The sequence below is a fragment of the Dissoconium aciculare genome (assembly GCF_010015565.1).
Source record: "Dissoconium aciculare CBS 342.82 unplaced genomic scaffold K489scaffold_3, whole genome shotgun sequence".
Classification (NCBI taxonomy): Eukaryota; Fungi; Ascomycota; class Dothideomycetes; order Mycosphaerellales; family Dissoconiaceae; genus Dissoconium; species Dissoconium aciculare.
In genome coordinates this window covers 2007692-2026799 of record NW_022984953.1, presented here as the reverse complement: position 1 = coordinate 2026799, position 19108 = coordinate 2007692, and the positions used below count along the sequence as shown (strand labels likewise).

Below are 19108 nucleotides of genomic sequence, written 5' to 3'. Positions count from 1 at the left end.
ATTGTGTCTTTAGACATATTGGAGTTTAGGCGGGCGTTTGAATTGTCTATCTTTTTGCATCAAAGCATTCATGAGGCTATGAGGCTAATTGTCATTACTTTGGAATTGTACAACAAATCCTTTGATGAATTAATTCTTTATTCAATTCTCGGCTCTGCTGTTCTATCGAAAATTGCCTCCTTGGCTGCCCCAGAGGGATGACCGGGTTACGAGGCATAGTCGTACAATTTTGCAAGTGAAGAGAGGTAAGCAAGAAGTATTTCCAACCGGATTTAGTCTTCATCTTCATCCTCCTCATCCTCGTCCTCAACGTCTTCGTCATCTTCATCCTCGTCATCCTCGTCCTCTTCATCCTGATCATCGAAGACCTCAGTTCTGCTCTTCTCGTTCTGGGCCTTGTTGCGTCGTCGATCTTCCTCCTTGCGACTGTCGTCTAAAACCTTCGCCTTCTCCGCTCGAGTTTTCCGCTGCCCGACAACATACGCACCAAGCGGCGTTTTCTCCCACGAGACATCGTTCAGGAAGTTTTCCACACCGCGTCGATTTTTGGGAGCGAACTCGACCTTCGCACGCCTCTCCTCGATCCATGTTGAGTTGGCCTCGACTTTTTGAACCAGCAGCTGGATCGCAGTATTCACTTTCTGGTTCTTGTTGCCGCCTTTAATGGTGCCGCGACGGTTAGCGTCCTTGAGCCAACGCCGAAGGATAATCACAACTGGCAGAGCAAGCTCCGGGAAAGCGATATTCTTGGCCCACAGCACGAAGAATTCAGAGAGCAGCTCCTGCACTTGTTCAGCCACACCATCTTGATATGTTCGGGTGCGCAGATATGATTTGGGCGTACGAATGGTCGTACTGAAATCGAGTGGCTTCAAGGTACTTGGCTTCGGAGCTTTCTTCATCTCCGCACTTGCTAGAACTTCGTATAATGGCGCCGCGAGAGGTATGTATGTGCTTGTTGAGAGACTGACTCGCAGTAGCGAGCGTGTGAGCTGGAAGCGTAGTGGAAAATATGTCGCCGTCGGAATCAACCTCAGTGCGCCAAGTGTAACTTGGACAAGAGGATAGATCAAAGGTCTGAGCGGAGTGTCCGGCTCGGCGCCATGTAAAGCGAGGACACGACTCCAGAAGTCTAAGCTGTGCACAAATTGCCAGTTGTAGACTGTCTTATAGCTCTCGTTCGAATTATTGGTGATGCTGTTCCGGAGATGCATGGCAAGACTGCGTATGAATGCAAAGGCAGTTGTGTAAGCAACACCGCCTTCACCACCTGCAAGTCCCCAAAGCTCAGCGGCAGAATTCTTCATCAGGTTGACACCGGATATCGTGTGGACTGTTGTATTGCGGCTGCTCTTGACTAGTGCTTGGTACGTCGCTTTCAAAACATTCTCTCGAATACCAGCATCACCGATCACGACCAGGCGGCGCATCACAAGGAATGCAGCAATTCGGGTGGCCTCAGTATTGGATCCAGTGGCCCATACTTCGGTGACAGCTTTCGCGACATCACGGACTAGCTTTTTGAAAGACAGCAGGTAAGGAAGTAAGGGGAGTAGAGATGAGAGTGTAAGTCGAAGAGTCGAGGCGTCGGAAAGGTTCTCTAATAATCGCAGCAGTCCGGAAATCTGAGTGCGAAGCAGCGGCGCCAGCGTCTTGAATTTCTTTGAATCTGTCGGCACATGCACTTTGCCGGTCTTGGTCTCCTGTACTGGAAGATGATGCTCGAAGATCTTTGGAACTTGTTTGAGAGCTGTGAGAAGCAGCTGGTGATAGACCTCCGGGTCAGACACAGAGTATTTGAATGGTTTGTCCTCTGCGTCGGACGTAGAAACTTGAGCAGCAGAGCGGAATGCGATCACCACCTCTTTCGCTGCACGCATGGAGTGCTGCTCACTCATCAAAGTCCGCCACTTCTGTAATGTAGCCATTCCAAGCTCGTTTTTGTCGCCAGGCCCGTCGTCCATATCCTCATCCTCGTCGCTGTCATCCTGTTTCTGCCTCTTGCGCTTTGGTTCCGGCTCATCGTCGCTGAGTTGCAGACCGTCTAGATCGTCAAAGACCTCTGGCTCATCCTGTTGGAGCATTTTGTGGAACTCGGGGTCTTTCTCAGCCAGCGCGTTCAATTGCTCCTTGAACTCCTCAAGATCGCCTTCGGAATTGGAGTCCGATTCATCGTCAGCTCCCTGCGCCTCATGCGAAGGAACATCACCGGAGTCAGACTCCGAGTCCTCGTCGTTTTCCGCATGCCGTTTCCTTTTGCTGCCTTTCTTTTTAGGCAATTCGGGAACCTCAAATCCACCTTGGAAGAAGTCATCGACGCTCATGTCATTGAAGGCGCGCTTCTCCTGTTCTTGCTTGCCTTTAGCACTCGCCTTGTCATCTTCGTCGGCATTGACATCTCGGCCATTTTCTTCCGCGCGTCGGGCTTTCTTCTTGGCCTTCAATTGCAACTTTTGCTTCGTCTGTTTGAAACCTTTTCGACGTTCCAAGGTATCCTTGAGATGACGCTGCTCGAACTTTTTCGTCGCTTTGCTTTGCGCCATTGCTGCGATTGGGCGCAAAACTTTCGTGCTTGATTTAATTAATAAATTTCAAAGGATTGACAATTCTTGAAAATGTACCTGCCCAAAATTTCGGACTTTTAAGCCGAATTTTAGCCGGACCGACCCCAAAGCTCTCCGAGCCGCATGCTTATGCGGCACACGAGCTGCCATAATGACCTGTTGGCTTCGAAACTGATTCACTTTGCGCTATCTGCTCTGTATCTGAATATAGCAAGGATGTTTACGTCGCAACCGCAATTGGCGTACGCGCCGACTCCGTACAGCTACACTCCCTCAAGCAATCTTGCAGCAAGTATAAATCTCGATGCAGTGAGCCAGCGCATACCGGCACATCTGACGGGAGCCTTGTCGCTGATACCGGTATAAAGGAGGTCAAACTCGCCGACAGTGCAGCGGAGCGAGACTTGTATGAATCACTCGCAGAGATCTACAGCATAATCGTCACTCTCGATGCTCTAGAGAGAGCGTACCTACGTGACAGCATCAAGGAATCCGAATACACTGAGACCTGTGACCGTCTCCTACGCCAGTACAAGAGCAATCTTGCCGATGAAAGCGTGTCTATTGCCTTCGGCGATCTCGAAAGGTTCAAGGCAGAGTGGAATGTAAGTTGGATGCTAAATCTTACGTTGAAAAAGGGATGCTGAAATTTGCCGATAGCTAGAAGCACCCAAAGCTACTGATCGGCTGAGGATCGGTCTTCCAGCGACGGTCGAAGCAGGTCGTGGTCCGTCTCATGGAGATGGTCAATTGTCGTCTGCTGGAGCTGGCGCCGCGAATGCGAGCGCAATCGTATCAGCTTCCGAAAATTTCATAACGCTGTTCGACGCCGTGCGGATGAACATTCTCTCGAAGGACACATTGCATCCTATCTTGGTCGACACGATACAGTCTGTGAACAAGGTCACGGGACGTGACTTCGAGAATAAGGGCAAGATTGTGCAGTGGCTGATCACCCTTAACCAAATGCGCGCGGCCGAAGAATTGACTGCTGAGCAAGCACGCGAACTTCAGTTCGACCTCAACGCCGCATACGAGGGCTTCAAAGCAACACTTGACTGAAACCTCAATGAAGCGATTTTCGTTTTCCTGCTCGCTCTCTGCCGACTATTCGGATCATCATGGCTCAGAAAACCCACTGCGGAGATAGTCGGAGATACGTTGGTTGAATGTGTGGCCCGTGCGCCTTAAGCTACAACATCGAGGTACACATGCATCAGAAAATACTGTGCTACCTAGCATAATCCAAGAAGAGCTGATCGATGTTCGGACCCGCCTCGATGCACGACAAACATGCTTCGTCTGACAATGACAACATTTTGGACGGTAAATCAATAACTCGTTCCCCGTGTGCATTGCATAATGACAAGGTGCCATAGTGCTTGATTTGCCGCAACTATACACCAAACCTTCCGGAGAAGCTCTACTTTTGACGCTTGACAATTTGAAGTCAGGACCTGCATCATGGCAGCCAAAAGGTGATGGCTCTGATGCCGAACATCCAGCGCTTCCCAATGGGAAAATCAAAGTTCGAAGTCAAGGCCTTCCCAGTTACCTGACAAAGATAATTTCGAGCTCGCTGGACTGGATCGAAGACGATGCCATAAGGGAGCTGGTATGGGAGAGCGCGGCTAAATGCTTGAGTGAACGGAGTGGGAGAACAGCGCTGGGCTCGATCACCAGAAGTTTTTCGATACCAACAAATGTTCCGGAAGCTCATGGCGCCGCAGTGGCCGCGACTTTCAATCCAGCCTCGGCTGAAGCCAGCTGCGCATTAAACATTGTGCTGCATGAACCTGCCTTCACTGCAGATAACGTGGGATTCAAGACCTGGGCGTCATCGCATCTACTTGCGCGTCGATTAGTCATCCTGAAAGACATGCTGCCTCAATTGCCAACAGACTCCGTTGTTTTGGAGCTTGGTGCCGGAACAGGATTGGTTGGTCTTGCAGCTGCAGCAATTTTGCGACGTAGAGTGCTGCTCACTGATCTCCCCGAAATCATACCTAATCTAGAGCGCAACATTAAAAGCAATAAAGGAATGCTCGACGCCAGTGGAATCAACGCTCACGCAGCTGTGCTAGATTGGACCGAGCCAAATTCTTTGAGCACAGAAGAAATAGATGTCAGCAGCGGCTTTCTGCTTATACTAGCAGCGGACACTGTGTATACGTCAGAACAGCCCGCTCTGTTGACACAGACAATCAAACATCATTTGAGCCATGATGTACGAGCTCGTGCTGTCATCACGGTTCCGCAACGGGAAGGGTTCGATGCAGAAGTTCAGGACTTTCGAGCCCGAATGGGCGCAGCTGGACTGCTCATCATTGCTGAAGGCGAGGACTCGGGCTATGATGACTGGGGAATTGCACAGTCCGTTGGAAACGAAGATGGCCTGGCCCAAGTCACATGTGTTTGGAGTATCTGGGCATGGCAGTGAATGATATTGTTTGAAATACTGTCGAGTTGATAGTCCGTGCCACCTCCCGTCACCCGAAGATCATCATATCTATTTTCTGTCCAGTACAAATCGCTTTTTGATCACTTCAATTCTATAACCTGTACCTGACAGTCCTGCAAATACTTCGAGTATTGTAGGCTGCCCAGTGGACTGTTTATTGGTATCACCATGCCTTCTAGGCACGCACGTGATTGTACTTCATTCTGACAACATCGGTCTACCCCGCGCACCTCGAACGAGTAGTGGAGTCTTCCAGTCCACATCAACGAGAGCCCTGGAAATCTAAAGTAATGATTGCGTCAAGCATATAGATACCTAGGTATTGGAGTAAGATTAGTTGTTGCTTGCACTGTGTCTGCGACTCATGCCTTTTGTGTACAATCTACTAGTGATATACACATCTTACCGACTGAAAATCCCACAAGCGTCTTGTTAGGGTGCAGAGGCCGCCTTTTCCAGTGCTTATCATCAATTCGAGCATCCACAAGCTTTGTTGCGGTATGGCCGCATTCAAGGAGATCCCAATCTTAGACCTGGCGTTGGCAAGATCCCCAGACACCAAGCCGGACTTTCTACGTCAATTACGAGAGACCTTGCTCAATGTGGGCTTTTTGTACCTCAAAAATGCGGGCATCGACCAGGAAACGTACGACCGAGTATGCGAGGAAGGCATTCGATTCTTTGACCTGCCCGAGGAGGAGAAGCTCGCCATTGAGATGAAGAACCGGGCGAGCTTCCTGGGTTATTCAAGGGTACGTCAGCCTCCATGCCTCAACTCCTGTCGACCAGCATCTCATATCAATGCTATAGTTAGGCAATGAGATCACAGCACATAAGGCAGATTGGCGCGAGCAGCTCGACCTCAGCACGCCACACCCAGAGCGCTTAGATACGGATCCACTGTATCACCATCTACTTGCACCGAACCAATGGCCAAATCCACAATTGCTCCCATCCTTCCGACCTGTCTTTGAAGACTACATTGCTAGGATGAGCAAAATCAGCGTCTTCTTCACGAGTCTGATCGCGGAGAGCCTGGACCTGCCCGCAAGCGCCTTCGACGCCTTCTTCGACAAGGACCAACAGCACAAACTTAAAGTCGTGAAGTATCCTGACTCGGGCGAGGGCGCGGGCCAAGGCGTGGGACCCCACAAGGATTCCATGCTGACATCATATCTATTGCAAGCCAGTGAGCACAAAGGATTACAGGCACAGAACACCCAAGGCGAGTGGATCGATTGCCCGCCGATTCGAGGCACGCTGGTCGTGGCCATCGGTCAGGGCCTTGAAGCTCTCACTGGCGGTGTCTGCGCCAGCACGACGCACCGGGTACTCTCGCCCAAAGCTGGAGAAGGCGCCCGTTTCTCCATCCCGTTCTTCCAAGGAGTTTCATACGATGCAAAGGTAGGCTCCAGTTTTTACAGTGCGCGCCTGATATGTTCTGACCGGAGGAAGCAGTTCGAATCGATGGATGTCCCGGAGCATGTCCGCGCGCTTCGAGCCGAGATCTTGCAGCGTCAGAACGGCAGAAAGGACGATGTGGAATTCACCTTTGTGAAGGGCCGGTGGAACCATCTCGGCGAGGCGACGTTGATGAATCGCGTTAAGTCACATACTGATGTGGCGGAGAGGTGGTTTCCAGACTTGCTGAAGCAGCTGCGAGAGCAACAGGCGCGCGATGACACTCAACCTGTCAAAGCTTTCTGAATGTCATGATCTACATTAGTGTGTGGTCATTGTAAAGTATGTGATGGTCTTTGCGATCTGCTCACGTGCTGCTCCAAGTTCTGGACCATGTACGTGCGCAAACCGTTGTGGCTGTGTTGATAGTATCATATGCGATCTACACGCACATGTATCGCCTTGACGTTGAGGGTTTCCTGTCTCGTGGATCGCGAGCATATTTCCAACACCTACCGTCAAACCATCTCAATGAGGACCCCTTTCGAGGCTCTTTCTGGGGTTCTCGATCAGAAGCGTGGTTCAGATTACTATACCGCTTGCATTGCGGTCTCCAGAACTCGTGACTATTCTTGCTGTGTGACAGCGCAATGCAATCGTCGGCGATGCCCCAGATCCCTGGATGTGATTCCGATTGAAGTTGAGATCGGCACTGCGATAACAAGTGGATACGAGGGTGAAGGAATCTGAAACATGCCACTGCGGGCCAACATCGGGCCCGAAGTGGGCCGTGCGGGTCAGCGCCACGGACACAAGCCGGACACGTTTGCCCATACGGAGAAGCCCAACGGCGCTCTTAATTATGATACGCGGGCAGCGGACCCCTCGCTACGAACAAAAGGGCAGAAGATCGACCATCGCAATATACCAAAGGACGAAAAGATCGTCGCTTTGTCGCAGACCGTAGCCATTCCGCTGCTCAGGGGAGGGGTTGGAATCTCGGCAACGGGCTGAGTGAGTTTCTTTATCTCTCCCGAGCGATTTTGCGCCTGATCACCTGCGCGCATTGCGCGTCCGGCTGTGTGGCCTTACACATTCCGATGCGAGAGATGAGTGGCCGGGATAAGACGGTCCTGCTCCGCGCATGCTTTACGGGCTTCTCGCATACCGGAACTCGATTGCTCGATTGTAAAGAATGCCACTGCCCTGTCGCTGTCCTCCGCTACGGTATATGAGAGATAGTGAATCATCCTGTGTACCAGCGATCCGAAATCGCCTGGTGTGATGGGGGAGAAACATCCAAGCGATGCGGTACCGCGATTTGTCCGGGATGTCACAACCGCACCTGCATGCCACTACACTTGTAGGTTGGTTGACTTGCAGCAGGTGGATTCAGGAGGATAAAACCCTGAGTTCTTTAGTGCACGACGGCGGCCGCGCGCGCGTGGCTTCCGTCTGCTGCGGTGCGTAATAAGTACATGTAGCGCGCTGAAAATGGAGGTTGGCGTGGATGATTTTCTGTAGCATTTTCTTGTCAGGGACAGACAGCTGCGAGAGAGCCTTTGCGACGGTTCTGCACTGCTCGGCGATGACATGTCGTGTGGTGTATGCACAATCTTGTGCTCGTGACAAGCGGGCATAGAAATCTCGAGGCGGGGCGACGGCCTGCTCAGGATGACGGAGAAGCATGCCACGAGAAGCACTGCGTCATGGCATCGGTGATAATGGAGTAATTCGCTGATGAGACACCCGGGCGGCCTCTCCGTGGGCATGGAGATTCATCAACTGCGGTACATTGCAGCATAGGTCCATGGATATTCATGATGGTGATTCGCAGGAACGTCAGCAACATGTTTTGGGTGTGGTGCATGGACAGGCTTTGAGGATGCTGGTGATATTACTGTACCGCACTACAGAGACACACACAGGACAGTAGACACTCGAGAGAGCAGCCCACCACACCGACTCGGGCCTTCGGATTGGGCGTTTTCCAGGGTTCAGGGCCGCTGCTGCTGTTGCTTGGACAAGGGTAAACTCAAAATGCGGTCCACCGTTGGCCTCCAGCTGCTGCCGCTACATGCTACTTGGCCTGCAGCAGAGCCTTCAAAATTGCCCGCTCCGAAGCAGATGTATACGGGCAGAATCAGCATGGTGTTGTATGAGCAGCGAGGATATAATAATAATCATGCTGGTCGCTCAAGTGGTAGATTTGGTACGGGTCGTATCGTATCGTAGTACCTGCGGCCATCTCTAATCCATCCAGGTATCAGGTCTGCGCAGCGGTCTGTTAGTGCGGACGTGTATGTGCTGTAGCATTCGCCCGTCTCTCCTGGCTCGTGTCACGGGCTCACATACATGTACATCTTATCCTTTGTCCGGCGAAACCGGTGTCCTCAAGAATCGTTTCTTTCACACTTCTCTACACAATCGCGCGCACTTGGGCCGTGAGGGATAGCTCGTGGTTGAGTTGACATTCAAGCTGTACGAGATTACACCGAACAGCTGCGACATCGATCCATCTACGATCTTATGCAGCTACGCCACTTGCAAGACCCACTTGTCGCAACGCAACTGCTGGCCGAAACGACCTTTACCTCCCATCTCCCCGCAGACACTCATTTCGCGCAACAGTGACCTCCTTCTCGGCCAGACATCCCAACGCCTGAGAAGACCCTCGCCTATGTGCCTCTGGACAGCAATCTGAAGACCGAACGAGCAGTGGCTCGAGGTCGCGCCGTCGACATCGACTACGCTTCTCCCGGGTGCGACAAAAAATCTCCCTAGAAACGCTTCCATACATCCTACGAACCGCTTGCTATGCTGGCATAGACTCGCGTATATCCCCTAGACCCCTACCAACAAAATGCAACAGCCCGAGACTTCCGCGGCCCTGGCCAGGATACTTGCCAATTTTGCGAAACACTACTCCAATCTTGAGGCCGATTCATTCCCGAGCTCTGCGATAGCTAACGGAATCAAAAATAACCAAATCACACTACCTGGCGACGACACTGTGGAGAAGCGCACCCTCGAACGAGAGTTGAACGGCTTAGCTCTGCGCATACAATTTCTAGAGGCGAAAGCTGCTACCGGTCCGCATTCACTTCCCGTGACTCCCAACGAGCCACTTTCCTCCGCATTTTCTGGCGAACAAACGAGCTCCACGCGACCTGCGGGCCTGAGCGCGCGAACCCGCTCAGCATCCCTCGTTAACAGCCTTCTGTCGAAGCATGATGGCGAGGCCAGTGCCCGAACGCTCACGGTTGAGCAATTCAATGTGCTCAGAGAACACATCGATCAGCAAGCGCAGAAGATCGAGAGTCAGCAAGAGATCATTGGTCAGATCAGCACCAACTTATCCCAGCAAGAGACAGCAACACGTGCGGCATTGGACAACCTAGGAAACTCGGGTTCGATAGAACAGCTGAAGAGGGAGATTGAGAAGTTCAAACAAATAAACCACACGTACCAGAAAGTATTGCGCGAAATTGGGACAATCATCACTGCTGTGGCAAATGGCGATTTGAGCAAGAAGGTTTTGATCCATGAGCAAGAGAAAGATCCTGAGATTGCAAAATTTAAGCACACAATCAACAAAATGGTGGATCAATTGCAGGAGTTTGCTAGTCAGGTGACGCTGCTTGCGAAGGAGGTCGGTACGGAAGGTCGTCTAGGTGGTCAAGCCAAAGTGCCCGGTGTAGCTGGTATCTGGGCTGATCTGACTGGAAATGGTATGCTTGGCTCGTACACCTCACGAATGGATATTTGCTAACCCATCACAGTCAACAGCATGGCAAAGAATTTGACCGACCAGGTCAGAGAGATTGCCAACGTCACAACCGCAGTCGCCCAAGGTGATCTCAGTCGCAAGATCGAACGGCCTGCAAAGGGAGAAATCCTGCAGCTACAACAGACAATCAACGCAATGGTGGACCAATTGCGCACATTTGCGACAGAGGTGACGAAAGTCGCTCGTGACGTCGGTACCGAAGGTGTTCTTGGTGGTCAGGCTCAAATCGAGGGCGTTCAGGGCATGTGGAACGATCTCACTGTTAACGTGAACGCCATGGCAAACAATCTCACAGCACAAGTGCGTGATATCGCAGAAGTCACCACTGCTGTGGCAAAGGGTGATCTCACGCAGCAAGTCCGAGCACAATGCAAGGGCGAAATTTTGACGCTAAAGGACACCATCAACTCCATGGTGCAGCAATTGAGACAATTCGCTCACGAGGTCACCAAAATTGCCCGCGAAGTCGGTACCGAAGGTCGTCTCGGAGGCCAGGCTACTGTGCATGGCGTCGAAGGCACTTGGAAAGACTTGACTGAAAACGTCAACGGCATGGCCATGAATTTGACCACTCACGTGCGAGAAATCGCTGCAGTGACAACTGCTGTGGCTCAAGGAGATTTGAGCAAGAAGGTTGAGGTCGAGGTTCAAGGCGAAATTCTCGAGCTGAAGAACACAATCAATTCAATGGTTGATCGCCTGAGTACCTTTGCCTTCGAAGTCAGCAAAGTGGCAAGGGAAGTCGGAACTGAAGGTACCTTAGGAGGCCAAGCTGAGGTCGCCAATGTCGAAGGCAAATGGAAGGACTTGACGGACAACGTAAATACCATGGCCAATAACTTGACCAGTCAGGTTCGCAACATTTCCAGTGTCACACAAGCAATCGCGCGAGGTGACCTGCGCAAGAAGATCGAAGTTCATGCTCAGGGCGAGATTCAAACACTTAAAGACACCATTAACGACATGGTGACGCGACTCGATGGCTGGTCCATGAGTGTGCAACGTGTTGCTCGTGATGTCGGTGTCGACGGAAAGATGGGTGGACAGGCCGAGGACCAAAATATCGATGGTCGTTGGAAAGACATTACGCGTGATGTCAACACAATGGCTCAGAACTTGACGTCCCAGGTGCGCGCCTTTGCCGACATTAGCAATGCGGCCATGAAGGGCGACTTTACCAAGATGATCAACGTCGAAGCTTCTGGCGAAATGAATGAGTTGAAGAACCGAATCAACCGAATGGTCGTTAATCTGCGCGAGAGTATCCAGAAGAACAACCAAGCCAGAGAAGCAGCAGAATTTGCGAACAAGACGAAATCGGAATTCCTTGCAAACATGTCGCATGAGATTCGAACGCCGATGAACGGTATCATCGGCATGACTCAGCTGACCTTGGACACTGAGTTGGAAGCCAACCAGCGCGACAACCTGAACATTGTCTTCTCCCTTGCCAACAGTCTGTTGACTATTATCGACGACATCCTTGATATCTCCAAGATTGAAGCCAATCGGATGATTCTGGAAGAAGTTCCATTTTCCCTGCGAAGCAATGTTTTCAACTGCTTGAAATCATTGGCAGTCCGCGCAAATGAGAGGGACATTAACTTGGTCTATGATGTCGACAGTTCTGTGGCAGACTACCTTGTCGGTGACTCCTTCCGTCTCCGACAAGTCATCCTCAACCTCGCCGGAAACGCCATCAAATTCACCGAACATGGTGAGGTGCGCGTCAAGATCGCGGCGGATGAATCGGTGCCCTGCGCAGACGGCGAAGTTGTGGTCAAGTTCTCCATTTGCGATACCGGTATCGGTATCAAGAAGGACAAAGTTGATCTGATCTTCGACACTTTTCAGCAGGCTGATGGCTCGATGACACGGAAGTTTGGTGGTACCGGCCTTGGTCTTTCCATCTCGCGCCGACTTGTCACGCTGATGGGCGGTACGATGTGGGTGGAGTCCGACTTTGGCGTCGGTAGCGAGTTCTACTTCACCATCAAGGCGCGCCTTGGAAATCCGGATCTCGTCGAGATTATGCCTCAACTGCGACAATATCAAAAACGAAGCGTATTGTTCATTCACGAAGGACGAACCGCATGGGAGGCCGAAACCGCGGAATGTGTCAAGGCGCTCGATCTCGTACCACATGTTATCGACAAACGCAGCCATCCAGCTTTCGAGCTTGGCCCGTCAATGGCCTGCGATTGCGTGATCGTGGATAATCCGGAAACGGCCATGCAACTGCGGAGTCACGAGCAGTCGAAGTACACACCAATTGTGATGCTCGCGCCCGAGATCTCCGTCAGCTTCAAGACTGCCTTGGAAAATGGTATCGCAAGCTACATGACGACGCCTTGTTTACCCGTCGACCTCGCCAATGCCCTCATTCCGGCTATGGAAGGCCGAGCGGCACCCACATCTGCAGACAAATCAAGGACGTTCGAGATTCTGCTCGCAGAAGACAACGCCGTCAACCAGAAGCTGGCCGTGAAGATTCTCATGCGTCACAACCACAACGTGACTGTGGCCAACAATGGTCTCGAAGCCTTCGAGGCGATCAAACGTCGCAAGTTCGACGTCGTCCTCATGGACGTGCAGATGCCCGTCATGGGCGGGTTCGAGGCCACCGCCAACATCCGCGAGTACGAAAAGTCCAATGAGCTCATCCGCACGCCCATCATCGCCTTGACGGCCCACGCCATGCTCGGAGACCGAGAAAAGTGCATCCAAGCGCAGATGGACGAGTACCTCTCCAAACCCCTCAAACCGAACCAGCTCATCCAGACGATCCTGAAGTGCGCCACCTTGGGAGGGGCATTACTTGAGCGCAAGAGCGATGGCCGCAGCGGTCTGATCTCGTCGGCAGACTCCGTCACGGGCAACCCAGAGGGCGGACTGGCACCACCCGCCTCTGCCTTTCCCATCAGGCCCGGATTGTACGATCGAGGCTTCACGGACAATGGCACATCAGGCCTAGCGAGTCCGGCTATCTTCACGGCCGACTCGACTGATCCGATGGAGAGGGTGGGTCTGATTTGTAACTCCCCATCGTGTTTCTCAACATGATGGATCATACGTGCCCTGGAGAACATTCGCTAACTTCTCCTCACAGGCTGATTTCCACCGATCTCACAGCAACTAAGCAAGAGCGTCTTTTTTTTGACGTTCCTTGTTCCATACGTGGACAGCACCGGCGGGACTTCTCATCGAAGTTTTCGAACATGATTCGTCCCCCTTCCCTCTGATCTTCTTTCTCTTTCTTCCTATCTCTCTATGTCATGTCAATGTCTCTCTCGCAAGGCGTCACGGGCTTTCTTCTTTTCATGGGTGGGAATTCTATTCTTCTTCTTCTTCCTGCATCGCCCCAACGTGGGTCGTGGGAAGGAGGCTTTTATGTCATCTATCAGGACGACGGGGAGGGCACGGCATCCGGGACGGAACGGACATGTTTTGTCAAACGATCATGTTTACAATCACAAATTGATATCTATGGGTCGATCATAGGAGGGCTGGGATTCCCTCCTTCTTATGTTCCACTCGATCATCCATCTCTCTCTCTCTCTCTCTCTCTGATCTTCTGTAAAACCCAGGGGAGCGCAGGAGGTGATGTCGATAGAGATCGCAGCGAGGAAGATCAAATCGACATGTAGTGTGAACGTTCGCCTCTTTCCCTTTTTTTCTTTCTCGAAAGAAATGGATTTGAAGTTGGATGTCTCGTTTGCCCACCACGGCACTACACAGACAGTTTCTATGACGCGTGTGGCAGCCCGGTCCGTGATGACTGTTTTCAAAGGTTTCATAGAGAAGAGAGAGCGCGCGAGAGAGGGAGAGGTTGAAATGGTGTGTAAAGTTTCTTTCATTTCTAAGAAGTAAGTGAACGGAGGGAGAGGGAACCGAAAAGATAAAAGATGAAACGATGTAGCCGATGCCCAACGAGCGTAATCCAAGTCACAAGAAGCTTCCTGCGAGAGCCAAAAAAAAGCGGGGAGGGGGATCATCATGACGCGAGACATTTGTTCTCCAGAATAAGAAGAGTGAAAGGAAAAAGTGAAAATCAAAGGACAACAAAATCGATTAATCAACAATAGAGTGTGTGTGTGTAAAAGGGGGAGGAGATGAGAGAGACAAAAGATGATTGTGACCAAACACATGAGAGAAGGTCTTGCTCTCCTTTTTATTTTTCTTTCCTTTTCCAAAACGAACCCGCCTGTTCGGATGGAAGAAAAACCCAATCAAATAACCGTCCTGAGAAACGCCGAAGCCCTTTTCATGGGAAATGAGAAGGGGAGGAGGAGGATCAGGGCTGCTCGGAACCCCAATTTTTCTCTCGCTCTCCCGTGATGATGAGAGGGAAGGGGATCCCTTCTCCCATCATCATACCTCCGTAGGCGCATTCTCGTGCTTGACCGGGTGCAGCAGCGTCGACCGAAGACACATGCGCCCGGTGCCCTGCTGCTCCGCGACTCTGCCGCCCTCCCCATTCTCGCTCTGGCCCAACCACCTCCGCCACAGCGCACCGGCGAAGCCCGAATGGTAATAGAACGTCGCGCCGAGGAAGTTGTGTTCGATCTTCTGACCGAAAGGGTTGTCCGCGATGCGGGTGGGGTCCGGGTTGAAGATCTTGTTGGCGTAGTGGGAGGGCCAGTCGCGGTCGAAGTAGACCGGGTGCGGCACGTAGGCGGCTTTGTAGCCATAGTGGAAGGCGACGGACGGGCTCCACATCTCCGGGAACATGACGTGCTTCAGCGCGGCGGTCTCCTGGTGCATGGTGTTGAGCAGGCCGCGCGAGAGGCGCGAGACGGTGATGATGGAGACGCGGCGCGGCGGCACGGGGAGGCTGGTGTTCCAGCCGCTGACGTCCTCGCGGAAGACCCAGGTGGATTTGGTGGGGTCGAAGATGGGGTCGAAGGTGAGAAGGTCGGCGTCTTCGCCGACTCCCCAGGTGTACTTGTCCTCGTCGTAGCTGTGCGGGGGCGTGTTCTCGGGCGGCGCGTCGAGGATGGTGTTGTTGTCGCGGAGGAAGTCGCGGACGGGACCCCAGATCGGTGAGGCGCCGGAGCGGAAGACTTCGAAGATGTCCTTGGGCGCATCGACGACGGGGATCTCCGCCTCCACGAGGGCGGTGAAGTTGGCGTAGTCGCCGTGGTGCGAGGGGATGTAGAACCGGCTGTTGCGCTCCCAGAGACCCTTTCGCGGCTGTGCGCGGCCCCACTCACCGATGCGGTTGTTGAATTCGTAGTAATGACCGGTGAAGCGGAGGTCCATCTCCCAGTTCCAGTAGAAGTCATATTCGGGGCGCTGCTGGCTGAACCATTGCAGAGCGAAGTGGGCGCTACGGTAGACGCTGTGGACCGGGAGGTTGGCGGGGTTGTCGAAGTTGCCGGGGTACGGTTCCGGGTAGTAGGTTCTCATCAGCTGCTCAGACCAGAGTGTGCTGATGTTCCAGAACTCTTGTGGCACATTGGCCTCAAGAGTGCGGCGGTAGATGTCCTTGTCGGCCCAGATGGGAATTCCCTCGTCCTTGATGTGGACAAGGAGATGCACGTCGTATTCGCCACCGGATTTCAAGCTGAGCTCGTTGATCATGGCGCGGATCGAGAGCTTCTGATGCTCGGTGTACTCATAGCCAGACCAAGCGCGGAGGATGTACGCGTGACGCTTGACCCGTTGCTTTCCATTCGGCTGCACCTCTGCGAATCGAGCCTTGTTCTTCTCGTAGCAACGCTTTTGCGCCACTCCCCAGTCGATTCGGGAATAGTTCAGATATCCGGACTGCTTGAGAACCTTCTCGCTTCCCGCTTTCTCGGTGAAGTTGTGGATCTCCAGTTCGGTACCATTGTAGCTGTAGCCGTATCCGTAAGGGCCCAATCGACCGTATCGGTCAAAGCAGACATCATCACGAAGGCCGAGAGCTTTGTGGGAGCCGAAGAGCGATTCGCTCATCCCTTGCGGGACACCGGGGTAGGCGTAAATTTCGGGAGTTGAGATCTTTTCGTCTTCATCTAGATAACATGTGTGGACCGGTTCGTGCTTGGCGAGATACTCAGCGGAAGTGTAATCGGGGTAAGGGTTGTAAACCTCGGCCTCCATCGAGGGCATGATCTCATCCTGAGAGTTGATGATAGGTGCTGGCAATTCCGGGACTTTGCGGCCGCCCTTCGAATTGTCGGCAACGTGTTGCGCAGCCGGCACGAGGGTCGACAGGCCGTTGAAAAAGCCATTTGTGCGACGGAAATTTCCCCAGGGAAAATTTGATGCGGCGGGTTGTCCATTGTCCTCCGTCTTGATCTTGAGATGATGATGCACACTTCCGCCGACCAGCAGCGCAATGAGGACGACAGTCGTCACCGCCAAGATGACAGCCTTGGAGAAGTTCATGCGTGGCAGGCCGCATCGCCGCCGCCGTAATGATAGGTCTGGGGACGGCGCCTCACCCGGTGTGCTTATGCCAGTCTTCTCGCCCCAGATTTGGGCCATTGTTCTTAAGCTCATGGGTGACACTGATCGGCTTACGGCACGGCTCTCACTTGAGGGCAATGACTGGTATGCGGGGCTTCCGTGTAGTAGCCGTAGAGGATTGAGGTCGCGCAAACGCGGTAGAGGTGGCATGGCGAGGTTTTTTCGTCGAGGACGGCGGGTGTACTCCTCTGATGATGACCGGCTGTCGTCGGAGAAGATGTCCTTCCTATCTTCCATATTGTGCACGAATGCGTGTGGTGGGGTGTGGTTTGTTGTGAACGTCGAGCGGCCAGCCGCGGACGTGGGATCGAGTTAGATATTAATTATGTAGAGCGGTGTCTATGAACGCTTCTGAGCGGTATTTCGTTGCGTCTATAGCGAGGAGGAGGATGAGGAGAAAGAGGCCGTGAGACAGGGTCGAAGCAGGTTGAATGATGGTACTTGTCAGGTCCTGCTGGAGTTACAGTATCAAGTGAGACCTTGACGACCGTATCGAGGGTTTGACACGGACTTCGTGAAGAGTTGGAGATAGGGCCGTATCGCGCCTCGTAGACCGCTTGCGTGAGAAGCAGTCGCCAGTCGTCAATGAGAAGGAATCAAGGAATCGTGGGCGCCGTGGTCGAGGTGAATTGAATCTCTGGCAATTGACCGGCGTTGCAGAGACGGAGCGAGGGTGAGAAGTTCGCTATGCGATTGTCGGCGGAGAGAGGAGCGGATCTTGTCGGACGTGCTCGTGATTATTGATGTTGATTAGAGGAAGAGGGCGAAGAGATGAACGGAACAACGAAGGTCGGGATAGCTGCTTCTCCACGCGTCTTCGACTTCCCACCGATAAGGATGAACGATAGGAAGGTAGGAGGAGAGAGAGTGAGCAGATGGCAGTGGTGATAGTAGAAGTGGTGGTGGAAACAAAGGCTGGGAGGGACGATGAACGAGCGAAAAGCAAGCGCAACGGTGGAGCGCCGACCGTGTGGTGTTGGTGGTGGTAGTGGTGAAGGATGGACGGTGGACGGTGGGATTAGCGATGCCGGTGATTATTGGAGAGGTAAGATAAAGAGAGAAGCGCGAGGGAATGAGATAGAAAAGGCTATTATTACCATGATTACTGAATCGTCAAAGTGAATATGTGATGAGGGAGTCCACTACTGGAACTGCAGCTGGTGAGTGAGGTGAAGACGCGATAGATACGAAAGGGACCGCCGCCCGCCGCCGCCGTCTCCGCCGCGTGTGGACAAGACAGGCGAGCCATCACCACCACCACCACCATTCCTACTACTGCTGCTGCAATATCTCTACCAATTGCAGTATGGACTACTGCAATAGACTACCACTAAAATGCTGAAAGGACTACCAGATGTCTATCAATCACGCCGTCGAATGGATGAATCGCAATGGGGCACACGCTGTGCTGTGCCGTAGACCATCGAGTCCAGGAAGAGATTAGTCGCATCAGCCGTAGGGAATTGGGAATCTGTTAGCATGGGGATAGCGCTGCGTCCCATCTCTGGCTCTCTGGCTCTCTGACCCTCTGTCTCTCATCACTGCTTCTCTGTCCCAGATCACGCCAGCACCGATGTCTGTCCATCTTGGGTCTGCGGTCTGTAGGCGTGAAGGATGAATTGCGTGGGTCGTGGTTCACATTTCACATGTGGAAGAGGATGCGGAAGAAGATGTGTGTGTCCACGCACCCATACTTTTTTCCTCTCTCTCTCCCATCTAGAACTGAACTAGACTACGACTACAATAATAACCGATCACTTCATCCTTTTTTCCTCCTATCGTGAACTGCGATATGGTGAAGGCTGTGCCGCACGTGTGCCGCTTGTTATTACAGCATTGTCCATCGGTGCATTGCAAGACTGGCCTCTCGTCGATCTACATGCACATCCCTGAGCATCGAGATATGTCCAGGCGAGCCTACATATCCATCTATGCTGGTGGTGATCGCAATGGGGACGGTGGCACGGGTGGGAGAGCCTGTCTGTGCTGTGCTGGGGGGTTGAGCCATACAGATAATGAATCCGGAGTAGGCAGTCGAATTAGATCACGCGCTAGACCCCAAGCAGGTCGCAGGGGCCGCGCGTTGGAGCGAATCACAATCAGGGCTTGTCGCGCACGCGGCTCATCAATTCTCTCCTGAGAAGCCCCTGATCGCCCGCGTCGTGGCGTCGAATGGATGGGATTGCCTCCCTCGACCGTTGAGGGCTCAGGGAATGCACTTCTGACGGAAAAGCATGGAGATTTGCTTTTGATGATGAATTCCTTTTTTTTAAAAGTGGTGGCTGATTCGATGCTAACGGCGTCCCACCGCTGACTGGCCTAATCCTCCTCGCGTTCTGCTGCTTCGTCGTGCTCTTCAACCGTCGCCGCTGCTGGGCTGGCACGCTGGTTTGCAAGTCCTTCCTGGTCCCGTAACCCTTTGTCCGGCTTTCAGGA

At 52.7% G+C, this 19108-nt stretch overlaps 7 protein-coding genes across 7 annotated transcripts; 4 read left to right on the top strand and 3 right to left on the bottom strand.

The window, feature by feature from the left end:
• Positions 1–99: 99 nt before the first annotated feature.
• K489DRAFT_378090 (Noc2-domain-containing protein) lies at positions 100–2576 on the bottom strand. The gene has a single exon (XM_033604316.1). The coding sequence runs from the start codon at positions 2541–2543 to the stop codon at positions 273–275; it is 2271 nt and encodes a 756-aa protein (XP_033462585.1). The 5' UTR covers positions 2544–2576; the 3' UTR covers positions 100–272.
• A 204-nt stretch (positions 2577–2780) lies between these two features.
• On the top strand, positions 2781–3626 carry K489DRAFT_315302 (ESCRT-1 complex, Vps28 subunit; the record flags this gene model as incomplete). Its single annotated transcript, XM_033601078.1, has 3 exons — positions 2781–2873; positions 2933–3169; positions 3225–3626. 3 exons carry the CDS (start codon positions 2781–2783, stop codon positions 3624–3626), a joined length of 732 nt encoding a protein of 243 aa, XP_033462584.1.
• A 200-nt stretch (positions 3627–3826) lies between these two features.
• Positions 3827–5004, top strand: K489DRAFT_368686 (uncharacterized protein; the record flags this gene model as incomplete). The annotated part of the gene is made up of 2 exons (XM_033602973.1): positions 3827–3890; positions 3944–5004. The coding sequence occupies 2 exons, from the start codon at positions 3827–3829 to the stop codon at positions 5002–5004; spliced, it is 1125 nt and encodes a 374-aa protein (XP_033462583.1).
• A 374-nt stretch (positions 5005–5378) lies between these two features.
• Positions 5379–6878, top strand: K489DRAFT_378088 (Clavaminate synthase-like protein). The gene is made up of 2 exons (XM_033604315.1): positions 5379–5777; positions 5836–6878. The coding sequence occupies exons 1-2, from the start codon at positions 5526–5528 to the stop codon at positions 6730–6732; spliced, it is 1149 nt and encodes a 382-aa protein (XP_033462582.1). The 5' UTR covers positions 5379–5525; the 3' UTR covers positions 6733–6878.
• A 2411-nt stretch (positions 6879–9289) lies between these two features.
• K489DRAFT_314204 (uncharacterized protein) lies at positions 9290–13279 on the top strand (the record flags this gene model as incomplete). The annotated part of the gene is made up of 2 exons (XM_033600995.1): positions 9290–10157; positions 10209–13279. The coding sequence occupies 2 exons, from the start codon at positions 9290–9292 to the stop codon at positions 13277–13279; spliced, it is 3939 nt and encodes a 1312-aa protein (XP_033462581.1).
• A 242-nt stretch (positions 13280–13521) lies between these two features.
• On the bottom strand, positions 13522–14554 carry K489DRAFT_161139 (uncharacterized protein). Its single transcript, XM_033599297.1, has one exon. The coding sequence runs from the start codon at positions 14362–14364 to the stop codon at positions 13687–13689; it is 678 nt and encodes a 225-aa protein (XP_033462580.1). The 5' UTR covers positions 14365–14554; the 3' UTR covers positions 13522–13686.
• A 33-nt stretch (positions 14555–14587) lies between these two features.
• Positions 14588–16690, bottom strand: K489DRAFT_315290 (uncharacterized protein; the record flags this gene model as incomplete). Its single annotated transcript, XM_033601077.1, has 1 exon — positions 14588–16690. The coding sequence occupies one exon, from the start codon at positions 16688–16690 to the stop codon at positions 14588–14590; it is 2103 nt and encodes a 700-aa protein (XP_033462579.1).
• Positions 16691–19108: the final 2418 nt, after the last annotated feature.